Genomic DNA, 18,641 nt, shown 5'->3' on the forward strand with positions numbered 1-18,641 from the left:
TCAGTATGCATCTGACCAGTTCCCTTTAACGACCGCCACACAGAAGCCTTTTTAGGACACAGCTTAGTGTTTGAGAGATATGGAGAATCTGCATTAAAAAAGATATACACATATTTTATTTTGATATCGGCTGATGTTTCCATAGATCCATGTCAACCAGAGAGACCAGAACCAGGAGGGATCTTTAATGAACTGGACCGTGATCTGTAGAAGGGTCTCCACAATGGCGAGATACATTATTTTGTACATTAACGTTGGAGAAATCATTGCAGAGACAGCTTTTTAATAATAAAAAAAGCAAGAATATATATATATTGATATTTAAACAAGACATTGGAAATTTCGATGCATCAAACATTCTTAATCCCACTTGATGCATCTATGAGATTAAAATATGGGAAAAAACAACAAGGGTGATTGAGGATGTGGACAGCCGCCAGGGATGTCAACGCTCCGCTCTCCCACGCCATGCTGATGGTCCTCCTACGTTAGCATCCTCCGAAGAACCCTCCTCAGCCATCCACGCTCACACACACGATGGCCGCGGCTGCATGTCCTTAATGGACTTACTTCACCCCTTTTGAATTTGGTGCCAATGATGATTTTGGCTCTCGTTCTCTTATTGAGCCCGATATAAAGCACACTTTACCTGCCCTCTGATGGTCATGCCCGTGTCTACCACACTGTATTTCATCCTAGTGTGTTCTATAGTGTTGTTCCTCTAATTGACTCGCCTTGATGCTGACTATCCTGAACTCCGGGTATCTGACCTCGGCATTGATTTGGCTTATCCTGAACTCCGGCTTGTCCGCTCTGCATGTATACCCTTGAGTCTGTCCCGGGTCTCGGAGGATCCTCAGAAAGGCCCAAGGCTGCTCGAAACCAAAAGGCTCAACCCGAGGGCGAACCGGTTGGAGGGCGAAGAATTTTTCTGAGACCGATGGGCTTTGACACCATTTCTCCCCCCCTGCAACAGCGTCTCCCCGGGTACACTGAGCGTGAAAGTTATGTAGTTAAAGTGCATTAGACGTTAAATTCTGTGTAAATGGTATACATAGTGATACTTACTCTGTAACCTGGAAGACTTGCTTGTTTTCTTCTTTTTCACTTTCTGTTGGAAAGAAGGTTTCGCAATTAAAGAAGAGCAAGGAAAGCCAGAAAACTTCAGTATATAATCTGGGAGAACATGACTTATTGAACAAACAATAAAACAAAACAGAATCTGATAGACATAATCATCCCAATGGGACAACATTGTCTTCTCCTTTCATTCCAGTATGTACAGGAAGGAATCACGCTGGTTTTGGAGATGAAATAAGGGGGTCACCTTTTATAAAGCATTACCCAAAGTGTTATACTACAGCAGTAACAATGCTGCTTATCAAGGTCCTTTATATCTTAAAATTAAACATCTAAGCCAAAATGCTTCAGCAGAACCCAACTACAGCTTTAGTGAATAAACCCCTTAGCTCCAGTTCACCTGAAATTAATCTAAACCTTTATATTCAATAAAGGAAATTAGAAGACGGCTTGATAAATAGGAGGGTACGTAGTAATAGCGACAGACGGAGAAGTGGCAACCACTAACCGAAGCAGTTGCGAATGTTCTTGGACTATATCCTACCTTATCCGTGTCCGATTCATACGTTATGGCAGAATCTCCATCATCCGGAATATGTTCGACCTCCTGATACATATAAAAGAAAATAGAAGAAAGAGATTGTAAGCTCTAGGACACAGAACTCTGATCTTTCCTCAAAGGCTTGTAAAGGTTGTTTAAGTTTGCAAGAAAACCATGTATAGTTAATGAAGCCGAAGACACCTACTTAAAACTCAATCCAAGTTTCAAGACGGCAGAGGCAAACAATAAGTAAGGACACGTTTGAATCTAGGTCATATTTTGCAGCAGCGATCAGAGGACTTGAAAGTCTAATTCAGGTGGGTGCTTAATGCGAAACTTCAAATGAAAAAGTTAGTTTGAAATTTTCCTATAATGATCGTCTCAATAAAAGCCAAGTAACATAATATACTTGGAGCGTAAAATTTGCTGTAAAACTAGAGATTTTTTATCTAAATATTTCTATTGCCATTTCTGTGCCATTACAATTTAAGAAGAGATTCTGAAGGACATCAAGGTCATTTTTAAGGGGTCTTTTCAAAATCCCCTGGAAGCGACAGACAACGATCACTGTCTGTTCAGAGCAGAAGAAAATGAGCCGGCCGGTAGGCGACACGAGCTGAGTTGGGAAAGGTCAGGAAATTCTGGGAAAAAATGGGTTAGTTTTCAAGAACTTCATACATCATCCAGATCTTCGGCTTCTGTTCCATTCTGCGCTGAAAGCCAAGACATGGTCTAACAATCACACGCGGCTCCACGGATGGACTCAGACCTCTTCCACGACGGACTGGAAAGAAAAAAGATATGTTAGGCAGCATTGGAAAGGATGGGGCTTTGGATATATCAATGCTGCGACCTTGTATCATATTGAAGTTATGAACAAGAGGTTTCATTACTGGATATTAACGATATCTCACAGAAAGCTATGAGCAAAGCTCAAGATTTGAGTCTATTATTGTGTCAATGGTGGCCATTAAGAAAAAAGCTCAGTATTTTTGACCTCTGTAGTCCAGTTGGGGACCCTCAAGATTTATTTTAGAGCACCAGCCTACCTGAAGTCCCTTATATGAGCGGGTCCAGGACTTTCTTATGTTTATAGATGGACCTTACTATAATGACAGACAAGTCCCTTCCACCAGATATGGGGTTGGCCGAAAAACAGGAGGGAAGTTCTCCAGCTTCACTGTTCTCAGAGTATCAATTCCACCCAAGATGACTAGTTTGATATCCCAGGCTATTTTCTAACATCAGCGATGTATTGGCCTTTTGGTGCCACCCAATCTGCGCAACTATCCTAACTTCTAGGGGTCGGGATATGATGTCATATCTCAAAACCCCACAATTATAGGAAGCTCGGCAAAGAAGGAAACGATGGAGAAGCGGCTTCGCAGGGAGCCTGAGGGTCCATGTTATGCGGCAGAAACGCTGCCATCCCCCCCCGGATCTGCCGGCCGAGGCCAGAATACGCCACAGCCCCATGCGGGAAACCCGTGGAGGTCCCTGGTTACCTCTAACACATACAAACGAGCTTCCTTATTTACTTTGTATCCACTGGAAATGTAATTTATGGTTTTTTTAAATGAAATATATTTAAATATTTGTATTATTTAATCAATGTTTCTATTTTATTTAATATTGCTATTATTTATTCATTTATATGACACCATCATACGCCACAGCACTGTACAATGGGCAAAAAGGGCAACAAGTAATGCATCACATAACCATCTGAACAAGCGGAAACAAAAGATAATATAAGAACTTTTCCCCCCCAAAATGAATCAAGTAATTGAGCGATGAACGTAGAGGCTGGCACAGTACTATTATTGTTAATTATTATTATTAATTATTATTACTGCTACGTGTTTTGAAAGCTAAGCCATTATGAGGACGCATGTCATATTACTGCAGACCCCCATACAGTGCAAGCACCCAGCACTCTCATTAACGGGTTAATAGCTCTCTTACCCCTATACGAACCTGCCCCCTGCCATCAAGCAGCACCCCCCAGCTGTATAGGCCCGACCACCCGAGGATCTCCGTCCTCCCAAGCGAGTCCTTAGCAACCGCAACTAAGGAGGGTAACAACCGAGCGCAACCCGGACCTATTCCATGGGACCCGGCCTCCCGGAGGCAGTGGCGGCCATCTTTGATTTGGGCAAAGCCTAAACGCTCTTACAAAAGTGAATACATCATGTTAAAAACAGTAATAAACCCCTTAAACATTTCAAGAGTCCATTCAAAATAGATTCAAATCACTCGTTTAGTTTGGAGGAGCTATGAGTTTGCTTTCTAGTCAAACTCAATTGGCGTTGACGATGTTATTAATGTATGTGGGTACAGTAAGTGAAGCGGAGCGTGAAGTTCCTTTCCCATAAGTAAGATGGCGTCTTTGGGTCAATGGCTAACTGTTTCCCTGATCAAAGATGGCGCTGCCCATTTCCGCAGAACCTTGCATGGCGCTGACCCGCCTCTTCCCTTAGGTTTTAACGTGCTGGACTGGGGTGAGTGTGCTTCCTGGAGTCAGGCTTACCTGCAGGTCCAGTGTGAGGCCTGGGGGTCATCTCTGTTATGACAGTAACTGAAATAAGGGTCCTTGGGTATTAGATATTCCTATATATTTACTATGTCTTGTTAGTTAAGGATGGAGGTTACTATATCATGGAAACTGCCAAACTGGGGCCACTTAAGACCAGGAGTTGCACACAGGGTAAACGCATACTTGCCAACTATCCTGATTGGTTTTAGACAATCCCAATAACAAGCTCACGTCGCGGTAGTTTGCGGTCCGAAACGATGTCACGGCATCTTAGGGTTTCTAGGCACATAGATAGACGGCTTGATGTTGCACAATCACGCCATAACAGCTTTATCTTTTAATGACATCATTGGCATACACTGTTTACATACTTGCCAACATTCCCGACAGCGGAAGACATATCCCTCATCATGAAAGGCTTAAATAGGCATTGCCCGCATAGCGTGTGCAGAATGTAATGTGTGATGTCATCGCGTTTGGAACACTCGATAGGGATCCGTGAAGTTGTGAAGCATGGAGTACTAGCCACGTGTTAATTTCTCATTGGCCCCATGCAATCCTTTTTTTACCGATCAAACATGATTTTATATTTCTGAAGGCTTTTTCTCTTTCTACAGAGGCTCTGATGGATACAGAATGTTCCCAGCTGCTGCCCCATGTTTGTGGCGTCCTCATCGACAACAGACAACTTATGTCAGATGACTCCGTCTTTGAGAAACTGCTGGACTGGTTCACGTCTTTGGTCTCTTCCGGTAATTACTGCGCGATAAACGAGAACATATTCACGTGAAAGCTGTCCGGTAGAGTGTGTGTTAAAAGGACACTCCAGCCACCATATTTACTTTAATGCATATGATAGATGAGGTCACTTTAAATGTTCCTGTGGTCCTTTTTTGCAAATGCATGGGGGGGGCATTCTGCATATGCCCCTTTCCCCATTCACCCAGCTAAATGCCCCGCAGAAGATGCATCTCCCTGCACATGACTTTACTCATGCGTTCTGGGGTGGTGGGAAAACCTATCCATCTTGGTTCTTCGTTTAGAAGTTCACTGTAGTCTCTTCCGTTAATTGACAAAACTTGGGATGTCCCACAAAAACGAGGCGTATGATAATATAAGTTAGTCTACGATGAAATGCCTAAGGCTGGGCGGCCATGAGGTCTAGAAGTAGTGGAAGACTTGCATATGTTCTAGGGTCTTGTTTCACTTGTTGGGTTGTTCTTCTCGTTTCTCTTCTAGTACCAGCTAAACAGTTGTTAGAAGACAATCAATGCATCATTGGGCTCCTTCAGCAAGTCCTGAATGTGGCAGACACGGATCCCAGTCTGCTGTCCTTCTCTATGAAGCTGGCGGGAATGTTTGCCGCCTCCGAGGAAGGCTTCGATTACCTCCTGGTGAGTGAAAGGATGCCAACGTGTCCACCTGATAACATAGGTAGACCTGGATTGTCCTGTATCTTGGATTGTCTTAAAGAATAAGGTGACGGCACCTGGCCTAAGTAAATTTATGGGATTTATAATGTTGGTTTGATGTAATAACGTTTGCATCTGGAAAAACAGGCAGATTAGATGGGCTGAATGGGTCTGATCTGATAGAACATTTCTATTTCTCTCAGAATGGAGACGTTATCCAGGATATGTTTGGTGAATTTAGCTGGACCAATATTACGTGGCGAGACGCCGTTGTAAGGATGGGTTGGATAAACGGTTTGACCAGGATGGTTCAGCATCATAAGGCAGTGTGCTTCTTGTCCGGGTCAGGTGAGTACAGTGCTTTATATGAAATAATTTATTAAAATAATAATTATTATGAAATTATTCAAAAGCGAGTGAACCGTAGGACACCCGCAAAACCTCATAGGCAGTTTGGAATGTTATTATTATGCATTATTATATTTATATTAATTATAGATAACGTAAATTATAAATTTATTTCTAGTAAAGCAATCTAGTCTTGAGATCTTATCTTGTGTTCAATGTTTGAAGTTTTGTAACAAAGGGGTAAAAATGGCTTCCTTGTGTTAAAATCCAGTTTGGGAATGCTTTTCTCTCTTTCTTTTCTCTCTGTCTAATCTCATCTGTCCATCTCCATTTTCATCTCAGGAGCGTTGCAGGCGATGCTAGATTTACAGATGGACCCCAGTTTGTTCGTTGCATCTGCTGTCAATGACCTTATAGCTCACGTGTTTCTCACGAGTGTGAAGGTCCAGCCAGACCCAAAACCCACCAGCATATCAGACCTGCCGGCTGTCTCACGGGTCATCCTGACGCACCTGGAGAGGTCTCTCTGTTCTGGGGTCCCTACTGCAATCAGTCAGTCAATTAAAACCCTGGCTGCCATATTTAAAGGCTGCACCAATGAAATGGCTCAGCTACTTTGGCTGCAGGTTTCAGCACCCATCCGTGATCTCCTGGACCAAAAACTGGCACGCGGAGCCCTCTGCTTGGAGGAATTACTTCTTGCTGCATCCAGGTAAATGGAAGAAGAAGAGTGGAAATAACACCTCATCGTTGGGTTGATAACAGAATCGGCTCCTTGATAGAACATTACGGATCAATGTTGTAATCTCTTCTAGGTTTCCTGCCTTCCGTGATTCAGACTGTGACGTTTGGGGTACGATGAGACACGCTCTCAAAAATCTGAACACCTTCCAGTCTGTGTCTCTTGCTGCGGAGATCATGAAACTCGATTACTGGTTAGTTTGGATTTAGCTTGAGTTTTAGCTTTTCCTTAATAACCCTTAACTTGGTTCCATTGTCCCAGTCCCTTATCACATGCCTTTCAGTCGAGGTCAGAAGGGAACGCGGGCCACAAATCCAAGTCAATAAAAGGCAAAATGAAAATCTAGAACATGCATTAAACAGGGGTTGCCAAACCCCACGGCGACTAGAAACCACTTCCAGGGGCTCAGGGTTTTGCAGCACTGCCATTATGAATGTAGTGTAGCGTGTGCTGTAAGCCGCCCAGCGGGGTCATGTAATGCACGCTACGTGACGCCGCTGGTCGCCTTTGATATGTGGAGTCCTTCAATTAGATTATTATGGTGTATTTGTAAGTCATGAGACTTTTTTTGTAACTTTTGTTTTCTGTCCAGCCCACAAGATGTTAGTCTACAAGCAACATCTGTGCTGCTTCATCCATTAGACTATATATTGAAAGTGTCTTCAGTGCGCTCCGGACAGCCAGGTAAAATACACTCCTTTCCAAATACTGTCACCTCCATCTTAAAAACATTTCTCACATCTGTCCCTTCCTAACACAAGTTGTATCTAAAGCTCTTGTTCACGCACTTGTCATCTCCCGTCGTAGCTGGTCTCCGTTGTCTTTGTACCCTTACAATCCATCATGAATGTTGCTGCCAGGCTAATCTCCCTTACCCATCACTCTACTAACGCCTCTCCCCTCTATCCATCTCTTTGCTGGTTTCCTGCACACTTTGGGATTCAGTTTAAAATCCGGACTCTCACCTATAAAGGTCTTCATAGCAGTTCCCCTTCCTAAATTTCCTCACTTGTCTTCAAATACACTCTCCACTCCTCTGATCGTTAACTTGCTATTGGGTCACCATACCCTTTTTCTCCTCTAAATCTGTTTTTTTTTTGTTTTGTTTAACCCCTTAAAGACAAAGGGCGGTCCCTAAACCCATTTAAAACAATGCATTTTGAGCCCATACATGTACGGGCTTTGTGTAAAACAATCAGAATCATTTTGGATTTCCATATTCATTTGTTTTAAAGCTAGTATTTTGCGCGTGGAAATGTACGAAATGTATTGCTTGTTGTCCTTGAAGGTTTGCTGGATGAGCTTGTGTGTGATCCCGCAGCCGTAGAATATATTCTGTCCGAGAAGATGCCCTGTATTTCACTCTGGTGTCATTGTCTCTGCTACCTCAAGGAGCTTTGTGATCAGGTAACGTTTAAACCGCTCCGCAGTTTCGCTGACTTCCGGGGAGTCTAGAAGAACTTTACCTTAATGGTCCATAAGGCGTCACATGTACACTGCCGTTCAAAAGTTTGGGAACACACAATTTCCTTTGTTTTGATGGGGGGGAAGCTAACGTTTCCCATTAAAATAACATGAAATGGATCAGAAATCCAGAGTAGACGGAGTTAATGTTGTAAATGACTATTGTAGCTGGAAACTGCTGATTTTTAATGGAATCTCTTCATAGAAGTACAGAGGCCCTTTATCACTCTCATCACTCCTGTGTTCCAGTGGCCCTTTATCACTCCTGTGTTCCAGTGGCCCTTTATCACTCCCATCACTCCTGTGTTCCAATGGCCCTTTATCACTCCCATCACTCCTGTGTTCCAATGGCTCTTTATCTCTCCCATCACTCCTGTGTTCCAGTGGCCCCTTATCACTCCCATCACTCCTGTGTTCCAATGGCCCCTTATCACTCCCATCACTCCTGTGTTCCAATGGCCCCTTATGACTCCCATCACTCCTGTGTTTCAATGGCACGTTGCGTTCGCTGATCCAAGTTAAAGATTAAAAGGCTAATTGATCGTTGGAAAACCCCTTTTGCAATTATGTTACAGAAATGTCCTTTTTCAATGAAAACAGCTAAGCGACTGGGTGGTATTGTTGGTCTATGACGAGGAGTTCTCTACAAATTCACCATTCTCTCGGCTGTTGCATTTTCTCATGTTCTCCCGATGTTTGAATTTTATACATTATACATATTCCTCATTTTGTTTAATTTCTTGCAGAACTGCCTTAAAATACAGATCCCCCACGAGTCCGTGCTGAGTTCTGTGGTCGCATTACTGCAGTTTTGCATCGGTCAAGCATCACCCACATCATCGTTGGGATCCACCATCAGCAAGTTTTTGATTGGTTGTCTCCGAGTGCAGAGATCAGCGCTGGATGCCGTCGGAGCACTTTCCCGTTGGCCAAGTGAGACAAATGCTGGGTATCTAAATACGTGTTTTAATTTATGGGCGATGACGCTTTGTTCGGCTCTCGAGCCTTTATTTTTGAGACTTTTCTTTAACTTAAAGAGTTTTGAATTTTTGCAGAAATATTTTCTGCTGTGACTAAACCTTTTCGGGTTTTATTTAGCGAGCCAGGAATCTTTGACATCTACTTACAACGTGCTGCTTGCTTATCTTGAGAATCCAGACAGCGATCCGACGGTAAGAACTTTACACTCGATGAGTTCTGTACGCGCTTAGAACACTCGTAGCCAGACTATTGTTTCAAAATGTGGTTTTTTAGGTTTTAAAGAAGACTCTCCAGGCTTTATTGAAATGGTTGCAGGCCTCTTCGACTCCAGAAAACTGTAACGATTGGGCTCACAGCCTTGCCTTTGTGAAAGGTACGTTTACCCCTTTGTTGTGTTTCTAGAATCCTAGTGATCTAGTTTTTTTCCAGAACAAGCTGACAATTTGAATCCTTCAAGACTTTTTAAAAACGTATAGAAGTAATCTGGAGAATAAGGTGCATTTAGTTTCCTCTGCTCATTTCTTTTTAAAAATGCCATTTTAAATTTGTGTATAAAACGTTGTTATTTAGGATACAAATTGAAAAAAGAGCCATAATGAGAATAAATAAGTCAGGCATGGAAATGGGCAGAATTCAGCGCAGATCTAAAATCAGGATCAGTTTGTAATAAATCTATGTGTCTGCAACATATTTTTCAGCCCTGTGGCCAGTGGTATCGAAACGCTTTTGTAGCCCAACCTGGGAGCACCGCGACACAACTCTAGAATTTGTCACAGAACTCGTGGACAGCCTTAAAGGTAGCCCCCCGTTTACTACTAACCTCCTGAAACGACCATTCCCTTCTAGGCACGTTTTGTCGAGATGCAGTCCCCTATTTCAGGATAACTATTTGATTTTCTAGTGGTTTATTGCTAAAAGGTTCTCTTCCGGAGCCAGCGCTTATTTCATGGATATTTATCAACATGCTTCCTTCGTCAGAACAAGAAGGATTCAGGCAGGCGCTGAACTCTTCAGGTGTCCCACGGCTGGTCCTGGATCTTCTCAAAGACCCCGAGAGTTATGTTCGAGCGAGCGCAGTGATCTGCTTGGGTCAGCTCGTTGAGATTGCTGATCTTTACCAAACATTCGCTGAAGAAGGTCCTATGTCCAAGGAGCCCATGAGCAGAGAGGTCTGTACTTTAACTGCTTACACATTTTATAACTTAAATGCATGATTTGATCTTATATATTTATGTTTATTTATAGGTGTTTGTCCATGTGTTGCGCTTGAAGAGATAACGTATGTTGTGCAACCTCTTGTAGTCGCAAATTGCTATACTCACTTTTTTTCACCAAATTTCTTAGAGCATTGTGCCAAATCTCCTGGATATTTTATCCGAGGACACAGAGGGCTTTCCCAGAAGAGCAGTAGTGAAGGTTTTCATAGAGTGGCAGAAGTTACATCACATACAGAACTTACGTGAACCAGAAAAACTGCTGCACGGGATACTGGATGTAACCCGAAATGACTTGGATTGGGAGGTGAAAGTGAACGCCCTGGATATGGCCAACATCTTTGCCGATCAAACATTCACAACGTGTTGTGCCAACAGCTGTCCTTATACTGTAGGGTTACCTACCAGCTCCTGCCAGCTGAGTGAAGTGGTGAAGAGGTTTAACCAAGTGGGACTTTTCTCGTTTCTGTTCGATGCCCTTTGTGACTGCGATAGGATAGTTGCGTTGAAGGCATGCGAAATCCTGATATGTTTGAAGTCAAAGCTGTGCGAGGAATCCCTACCTACCTCTAGGAACTCCGAGCTTCACGGCATCGAGTGGCTGGAATGTACGCTGAGCAACTTGCGCCTCAACGATCACCAAGCAGGGGGTCAAAATAGCGCAGGGCGTACGGACTGGGTAGCCGACGTACTGATGAAAGTAGATTTGGAGACCCTGAAAAGTTCACTATCGATGGGCAGCGACTCCAAGCACCAAACTCCATGGTCACTCCTGCAGGACATTAGGACGACACTGTGGGGAGGGGAAGAACATGACGCAGATTGTTACTAAAGTCCAAAAGAGAACAAGACTGTAAATCGTTCTTACAAGAAGAAATTGATTAAAACCTTTCTCTTGTGTAGAACTGCCGCAGTTTATACTGGAGGGAGACTCCCCATTAGAGGGAATCAATATCTATTGGTTCTATAACAGGCTTGGTTTTATTTTACATTCCTAAATATTTTTGTACAAAAAAAATTTGTTTAAATACGTGCACATTTACATATTGATCCCGGATTGGGACCCTAATCCCAAAAATGCGAGCGTTAAATTGGATTTAAAGTGGGAGTTTGGCAGAGAATCCTCGCCTTTTATGAATGGACTTTGTAGAAAGATGACAGCAACTTGATAGAAATTTCTATTTTATATGATTTTCAAGTTAAAATAAAACATACATTGTCATTGTTTTATGATTCTGTATTTACTTGATGTGGTTCTGCTCCCGCGCAACAGAAGAATTCTTTGTTGTGTAAGGGAATTTCTGGTTTGGTTTAATAGACGTTGCTGTTAATGTTTAAAGGGACAGTCATACTGTTTTGACATCTATTCACTTCTATTTTATGTAGAAATACCCCCAGCTTTCCTTTGTTCTTGTTTCTGTCCAAAGTGGAGAGTTTCACTTCTTTAGACAAATAAACAGACTCTAAAGGCAAATACAGTTTATTCAGAGTCATGACGGTGATAGCTTTACAGGCAGATGGAGCAAATGTGCCAAAAGCGGGAGGAAGAGGGTTACCTGGGGCAAAGTATAAAAATAAGTACACTTAAAATAACCCCCCATCTTTGATCAATATCACAGCTTAGCAAATGCCCTGGAACCACATACATGTCAAGTGAGTTAACGACTGTCACGGTGAACCCTGCTTTTATTGTATTGTTTTATATAAGAATGGCAGAAAAAAAAAAAGGCACCTTTTTCAGAAAGGCATGTTGTTCACCAGGGTTCTCTTGGCAGAATTGCGTTTTAGTGCAAATCATACCTGTAATCTGTGGCCATAGATATATTTTATGTATTTTCTTTCTGCTGGAAGTAAGGAATTGCCATACAATAGAAATGCAGATCACCAAACTGACCGACAGCTACACCGACTGCATGATAAATGTGAACGACGCGTAGTCCCTTTTATTCTTTCCCCATTCAACCACAACAGCTGTCCGTTAAATTCACTTCTAAAAGGAAAGATTTCAAGTTCAAAATGAATAACTGGCCTAATATAAGCCAAAGAAGCCGGTGAATGTTTTCATTTTCATCTATGAAGAAGAGAAGGTGTGATGCATGAATGACCTCCATACATCCGAGGTGCTGCATTGCTACTGTGGGGTCATGTGACGGTGTCATGTGACCCTGTCGGGCTCACACCTCCTGGCCGACCACAGGAATAAAGCCAGCTCCGTATACGGCAAGTTAGTGGGTCCAGCGAGTCGATGTAATTCCTAAACCCCACGGCTAAGTCAGGACCACCAATAACTGACAGAGAAGCTGATATCCAGGGCTCGGATGTAGTGCCACCATTTCACCGGGATAAAAAGCACCTGGCCGGGTGACAGAATGCATTCCTGATACGCCGCGTCTGAAAACCGTGGGAACCGGTCAGTGTCAGGATTTTCAACATCGACCTACAAAGAATAAAAATATGGAGTCAAATATAATTAACTATTTAATGTAGGAGTTGCGTACAATAATTTGTGGATTGCATATAATAAATACATATATTCAATATATACATAAGTCCGATAGACAAAGTTTTCCAGTACGCAATGATACCTTTTTTTTGGACCAACATGATATTCAAAAGGCAAGCTTTGGAGATCTTAAGACCATGTATTTTAAATACTTATTTATCGCACTAACATGGTATCATTGCATACGGGGGGGGGGGGGGGGAGAGAGTTTGTGTTTTGTTTAGAGGATTTAATGCATTTTACACAAGTATTGTAAACTATTCTATGTAATGGATCTAATTATTATTCAAGTATTTAATGCAATTTAGGGTTTATATCGTACTATATTTATGGATTAGGTATAATAAATGTACCTCAATGATGTGTTTTTAAGAGAGGATTTGATGTAATATATACAGATATTGTAAGGGGATTTCATGGATTATATTACTGGGCCACTCTGGCTAATCTGGGATTTGAATTTATGTTTAAAAGAGAAAAAGTTTGATTTAACATAATGTTTAACATATCAGCATGCGGCTAGGATTTACTCGCCTGGCTTGTGTTGTGAAGGAGCGAGCTGTCAAACGGGTATACTTTTTCCGTTTCGTCCACAGCGTAGACGCGTACGTACTTCCTTCCTACGATCTGGTTAGAGAAGCAGAATTCTTGCTTACCGGAGGCAGTTTGATAAACTCTACCTTCACAATCAAAACGTGATAATATTGGAAACTAGCAGAAGATAGTTACTCATGTTCTTAAAATGATTGTAAGGAGGGTAACTGACCTGAGCCAGGAAATTCTGTTGAGGGTCCTGGTGAAGAGGAGAAACGGTTCCCGATGGACCAAACCAAGCATTAATAGTAATGTCATCTTCATCGCCTTCTCCAAGGCAGCAGTAATCCGGAACGCCAATATCTTCTCTCAGTTCACTTATCTTAAATAAATGTATAAACGTATTTATGGATTTTTTATCTCAGAGGCTAATGTCCTATTAAGACATTCTTCTCACATTATTGTAGACTACCACCCATAATTTCACCAAAGCCCCCCCCCCAATAAGCCCCATTTAAATATCTCTTCACCTGTGAATCAAACTGACATCTCTGTTTATCTGTAACCAGGGTTACCATACATTCATTAAATAGATCTCCTAAAGCTCGATTTCAAATATATTCTCTGAAGGTTGCCCTGCCGTTCAAAGGTTTGGGGTCACTTAGAAATTTCATGAAATGCAGTGCAGACAGGGTTAATGTGGGAAATGACTATCGTAGCTGGAAATGATTGATTTTTAATGGAATCTCTTCATAGGCGTACAGAGGCCTTTATCAACTCCCATCACTCCTGTGTGCCAATGGCACGTTGTGTTCCCTGATCCAAGTTTAAGTTAAAAAAAGGCTAATTATGTTGCAGCTAGAAATTCCCTTGTTTTCTATGAAAACAGCTAAGTGACCCCAAACTTAAGAACATAGTGTTATAATCCTAGCGAATTACTATCAGAGAAGGACAACTTCTTGTACTATAGGTGCTAAACTACGATGTCAAGTTATTCTCCGCCAGCCAGGAATACTCAATAAAGCTGCATAAAAAACTGGGATATCGCTGTCTGCCGAAGTCCTCCTTTTAAACAAATGTTTTTAAAAAATTACCTGTTCAAACAGCTGATGCTGAGCCAGATATCCAGTACGGCCTTGCTTTCAGAAAATAAAGATACAGGTATTAGTATAAGAGTTTACCTGTTCAGGTGACTTATACATCAATATTAAACCAACAATATTATTTTAATAAGCATATTGGATTCTAATACAAATGTATTAATTCCCTGAAACACACACAAATCACATACCTGGTTTCTCATGTATCTGTTAATGAAATCATTTATAGTCATAAGTTCCTGAGACCATTCCGTATCGGTGTATCTGGATCCCAGCTCCACAGGAACCGTTCGGCATCCTGCTACCTTTTGAAGGTATTCCACGCTGTTGGCATGTAAAATAATGTTAGAATTTTTTTTTTTGTGTGTGTGGCCAAGATATACCGTATTTGCTCTGAAAAATAACCTTCGTCTTATAATCGAGGTTGTCTTGTAATCAGAACTCAAATAGAGGTCTGACTATGAGACTAAGATCCAGATCCCACGCAGAGCTGCAGGAGACCTGGATCCTTCTCTCTCTGGCAGTCGGTGAACGTTTGTGGGATGCACAAAGACAACCTCCGCTGCCGACGGCCATCACATGACCTTCCTGTGCTCATTTTTAGAAGCCCCGACGGAAGTACCGTCCAGCAGCAGCGGAGGTTGTCTGCGCGCATAGCGCAGACGTCCACCGGTTGCCCCCACTAGACACCAGGGACTCTGAAACACGGAAAACAAGTCTAGGGCTGCACTGGTAAGTCGGCAGGGGGGTTTACAAGGGATTTCTGGTGGGGCAGAGTGGCATATAGGGGGTTAAAAGGCATATCGGGGGGGCAGACTGGCAAATAAAAGGAAATAGAAACAAAACATTTATTTTTCTCAATCATATCAATTAAATATGAATAAATAGTCTTATATTCAGGCTTTTTTTCCTACATTAATATTCAAATTTTGGAGGGGCGTTTTATAATCGAGCAAATACGATTCTTCTCCTATTCCCCGGGATGCGATACTAAATTTTGAACCGGTATATTCTTTTGAATAAAACATGGATCGTGGGAATTTCCTGTCTCTTAGTCCCTTTTCAATATACATTGCCCAATTTCTCAATTTTTACAGACACAGTGTAATAAAATTATTTTAACCGTGTATTCTAAAGATCAAGCTATCATGAAACAAGAATACTATTGTTAGCTGTTCCATACTGTAGGCTTTCAAGATCAGCTTGGCGCATCGACTAACTCCAGCAACAACCATCCTAAAGTCTAAACAAATCTGCAGTGCACAACCTGTAGAGAAAAGGTCTCAAGTTTTAGGAGGCTATAATCCACTGCCACATTTAAAACTGGTCTATATGCGTTTTGGACCCAAGCCCAATCAGTTTATAGCCAGTGGAATATATGGTTTGATGGGGTAAATTGAACTGGCCGGCTTCAAAGATGTCCCAAATAACACACAGAGGCAGAATGACCAGTTTTTAGATGATATGGGGAAAAAAAAATGGTATTTTAAAGTGGGTCCACTTGTCCTTAAGGGGTTAACAGTCTCTCTAAAGATTATTCATGTTATATGTGTTATATGTGCTTCTGCTTAGGTTTTCCTTAGTTGGAAACGGTGAAGCTCTTTCCTGAGTTACATGTCCTTTATTTTAGGAAACTAAACAATACTAGTTCCTACCTCCATTTCTTCATGCAAGGCCAATGGTCAACGATGCCTTCTAGAATAACCGGCTTCTGTAAAGTCAAGAAGTTCTCTTTGAAGTATTCCAAAGACGGACAGTGGAGCTTTGGGATCGCACGGTCCAAATTCACGGCAGGAATGAGTGAATGACGCATTTTCTGTCAGGAGAGAGGACATGAGTTACATCAAACTACCGAAACGCAGAAAAAGATGAAGGCAAGATAACTTTGTATCCGTCTTTTGTGCGAAGAATGACTTCATAGCAGACTTGACCAAGGAGATATATATATAACCAAATTTGTCGATAGACACAATGTTTGCATTTTGATGCAGACCGCAGAATATTAAAAGGGTTCAATATTTGACTTAATGTGGAAATTTTAATAGTTTGTTAATGCTAAAAGTATTGTCTTCTGCAAACTATTTTCCCATCATAAGTGAATCGTACCAAACACTTCCCCATATATCTACCTCTGGTATTAAGTCATTCTCCGGCTCCGATTCTCCGTTGGTATTCCTTTGCCTCTTCTGTCCCTTAAAGCCCAAACCTACAAAATAACAAATGTTTAACATACTATAATATACACCATAATACTCTATGTGTCAATAGATAACGTTTAAGTGAAGAGAGGGCCGGTGCACTCATAGGAAGGCTTCTCGTGACTGGTGGTATCCGAAGCTTAACATAAATATACGTTCGCTAACTTATAAAAAGTGCAATTTACACAAGTATTATAGAAACACTTTATAAAGAAATGGAGCAGCAACCTGAGGTCCGGGATTCCACCGACTCTTTCTCCCGAATCGGTAATTCTTGTTTCTGATGCTCATCGTCAGGCTTCTCCCGCAGCATTTTATAATCTGGTTTATGATTTGGTAATACGCGTCCATGTTCAGGGCTTTCCTCGGCTGATACTGGGGCATTTTCTGATGATTCTACCGGTTCTTGTTCAGACTGCTCTGTGGATAATTCTGGCCCACATTGAAGCTGCTCTGCATCTGCCAGCAGGCTGTTACGGTGCTTTTCCCCGGGTAGTACCGGTCCGTGCTCAAGCCTGCCGTTGGCTGATACTGGTCCGTGCTCAAGCCGGTCCATGACTGACACCGGGTCAGGCCCAAGCCCGTCCATGACTGACACAGATCCCTCTCTGGCTGGCACGTCCGGCGAGCGGTCTCCATGCTGCAGGATGTGGATAACTCTTCCCAGTACGTTATCCATGATGTGGACTCCCAGCAGCAGCCCCATGTCACACACCCGCACGGCCTCCTGCCTGCTACCCCCAGCTGGGCTCCAGCACAGCCCGAGGGCCTTAAACAAACACCCATAGGTGTATACGGCCCGCCACCCCCGGGACACCTCCTGCCAGCTCCGCGCATTCAGCTTCTCCCAGCCGTAATCCATAACCAGCTGCCCCAGCCCGCCGCACCGTTCCAGGTCTCCGCCATACAAGCAGACCGCGGCCTCCCGCACACACCAGGCCACACTATCATCTACTTCAGGGCCCAGATCAGCCGGGAACTGCTCTAGAGACAGCGGCAGAGCGGCCCGAACCTGAGCCCACAGAAAGCCTGGCATGACAAGGGAGGACCAGTCACTGAGCGGAACGGTGTACGCGAAGCTCCAGCGTCCGGCCGGAACTATATGAGCGAGGTACCACTTTCTCTTTCTGCCAACTCTGGTCGGATGGATTTCTGCGATGCACACGTTTATTTCCGGTTCTATCCGTTTTCCAGTAGATCGATCCCGTATCATACGGTAGCGGCTAGTTCCTACCCGGTAGAAGGACTCTGGTGCCGCCAGCAGATCATGTGACTGTTCGGTCACATGATACAAAGTACTACAGGAAGTTGCAAAACATGGAAACGATAGAAATCGGACTGAGCTCATATCGCGCAGCTTCTACGTGGGATGTGATGGCCAGAGCTCTGACAGAACGCTGCTGTCTTTCAAGTTACTAAAAATGGAGAACATGACGGAGGCAGAAGAAATCTTAAATCTTTATGAAAAATCCCGTTTTATTTCGCATTTACAGTTTTGCAAGAAGTTATGGGCATCTTAGAACTGTAGATTTAAATCATTGTTCAACAGTTTTAGAAATTGCATTGATATGCCCTCAGTGTGAGCGTGTCTCTCTCTGCCGTCCCCTCGGCGTGAGCGTGTCTCTCTCTGCCGTCCCCCCGGCGTGAGCGTGTCTCTCTCTGCCGTCCCCCCGGCGTGAGCGTGTCTCTCTCTGCCGTCCCCCCGGCGTGAGCGTGTCTCTCTCTGCCGTCCCCTCGGCGTGAGCGTGTCTCTCTCTGCCGTCCCCTCGGCGTGAGTGTGTCTCTCTTTACTGTACCCTCAGCGTGAGTGTGTCTCTCTTTACTGTACCCTCAGCGTGAGTGTGTCTCTCTGCTGTCCCCTCAGTGTGAGTGTGCCTTTGTCTGCCGTCCCCTAAGTGTGAGTGTGCCTTTGTCTGCCGTCCCCTCAGTGTGAGCGTGTCTCTCTCTGACGTACCCTCAGTGTGAGCGTGTTTCTCTCTGACGCCCCC

At 43.1% G+C, this 18,641-nt stretch overlaps 2 protein-coding genes across 2 annotated transcripts; one reads left to right on the forward strand and one right to left on the reverse strand.

The window, feature by feature from the left end:
• Positions 1 to 4,001: 4,001 nt before the first annotated feature.
• Positions 4,002 to 11,150, forward strand: LOC149283552 (integrator complex assembly factor BRAT1-like). Its single transcript, XM_089497485.1, has 12 exons — positions 4,002 to 4,122; positions 4,775 to 4,909; positions 5,397 to 5,551; positions 5,773 to 5,917; positions 6,260 to 6,629; positions 6,733 to 6,852; positions 7,252 to 7,343; positions 7,948 to 8,066; positions 8,870 to 9,056; positions 9,803 to 9,901; positions 10,083 to 10,273; positions 10,449 to 11,150. Exons 1-12 carry the CDS (start codon positions 4,002 to 4,004, stop codon positions 11,148 to 11,150), a joined length of 2,436 nt encoding a protein of 811 aa, XP_089353611.1.
• A 1,440-nt stretch (positions 11,151 to 12,590) lies between these two features.
• LOC149283553 (lysine-specific demethylase 8-like) lies at positions 12,591 to 18,001 on the reverse strand. Its single transcript, XM_089497486.1, has 7 exons — positions 17,252 to 18,001; positions 16,111 to 16,271; positions 14,647 to 14,779; positions 14,450 to 14,494; positions 13,588 to 13,737; positions 13,356 to 13,448; positions 12,591 to 12,755 (listed from the first exon to the last, which is right to left on the reverse strand). The coding sequence occupies exons 1-7, from the start codon at positions 17,999 to 18,001 to the stop codon at positions 12,591 to 12,593; spliced, it is 1,497 nt and encodes a 498-aa protein (XP_089353612.1).
• Positions 18,002 to 18,641: the final 640 nt, after the last annotated feature.

This window comes from Sceloporus occidentalis, unplaced genomic scaffold (genome assembly GCF_023333645.1).
Source record: "Sceloporus occidentalis isolate IW3139 unplaced genomic scaffold, rSceOcc1.0.p SCAF_103, whole genome shotgun sequence".
Taxonomy (NCBI): Eukaryota; Metazoa; Chordata; class Lepidosauria; order Squamata; family Phrynosomatidae; genus Sceloporus; species Sceloporus occidentalis.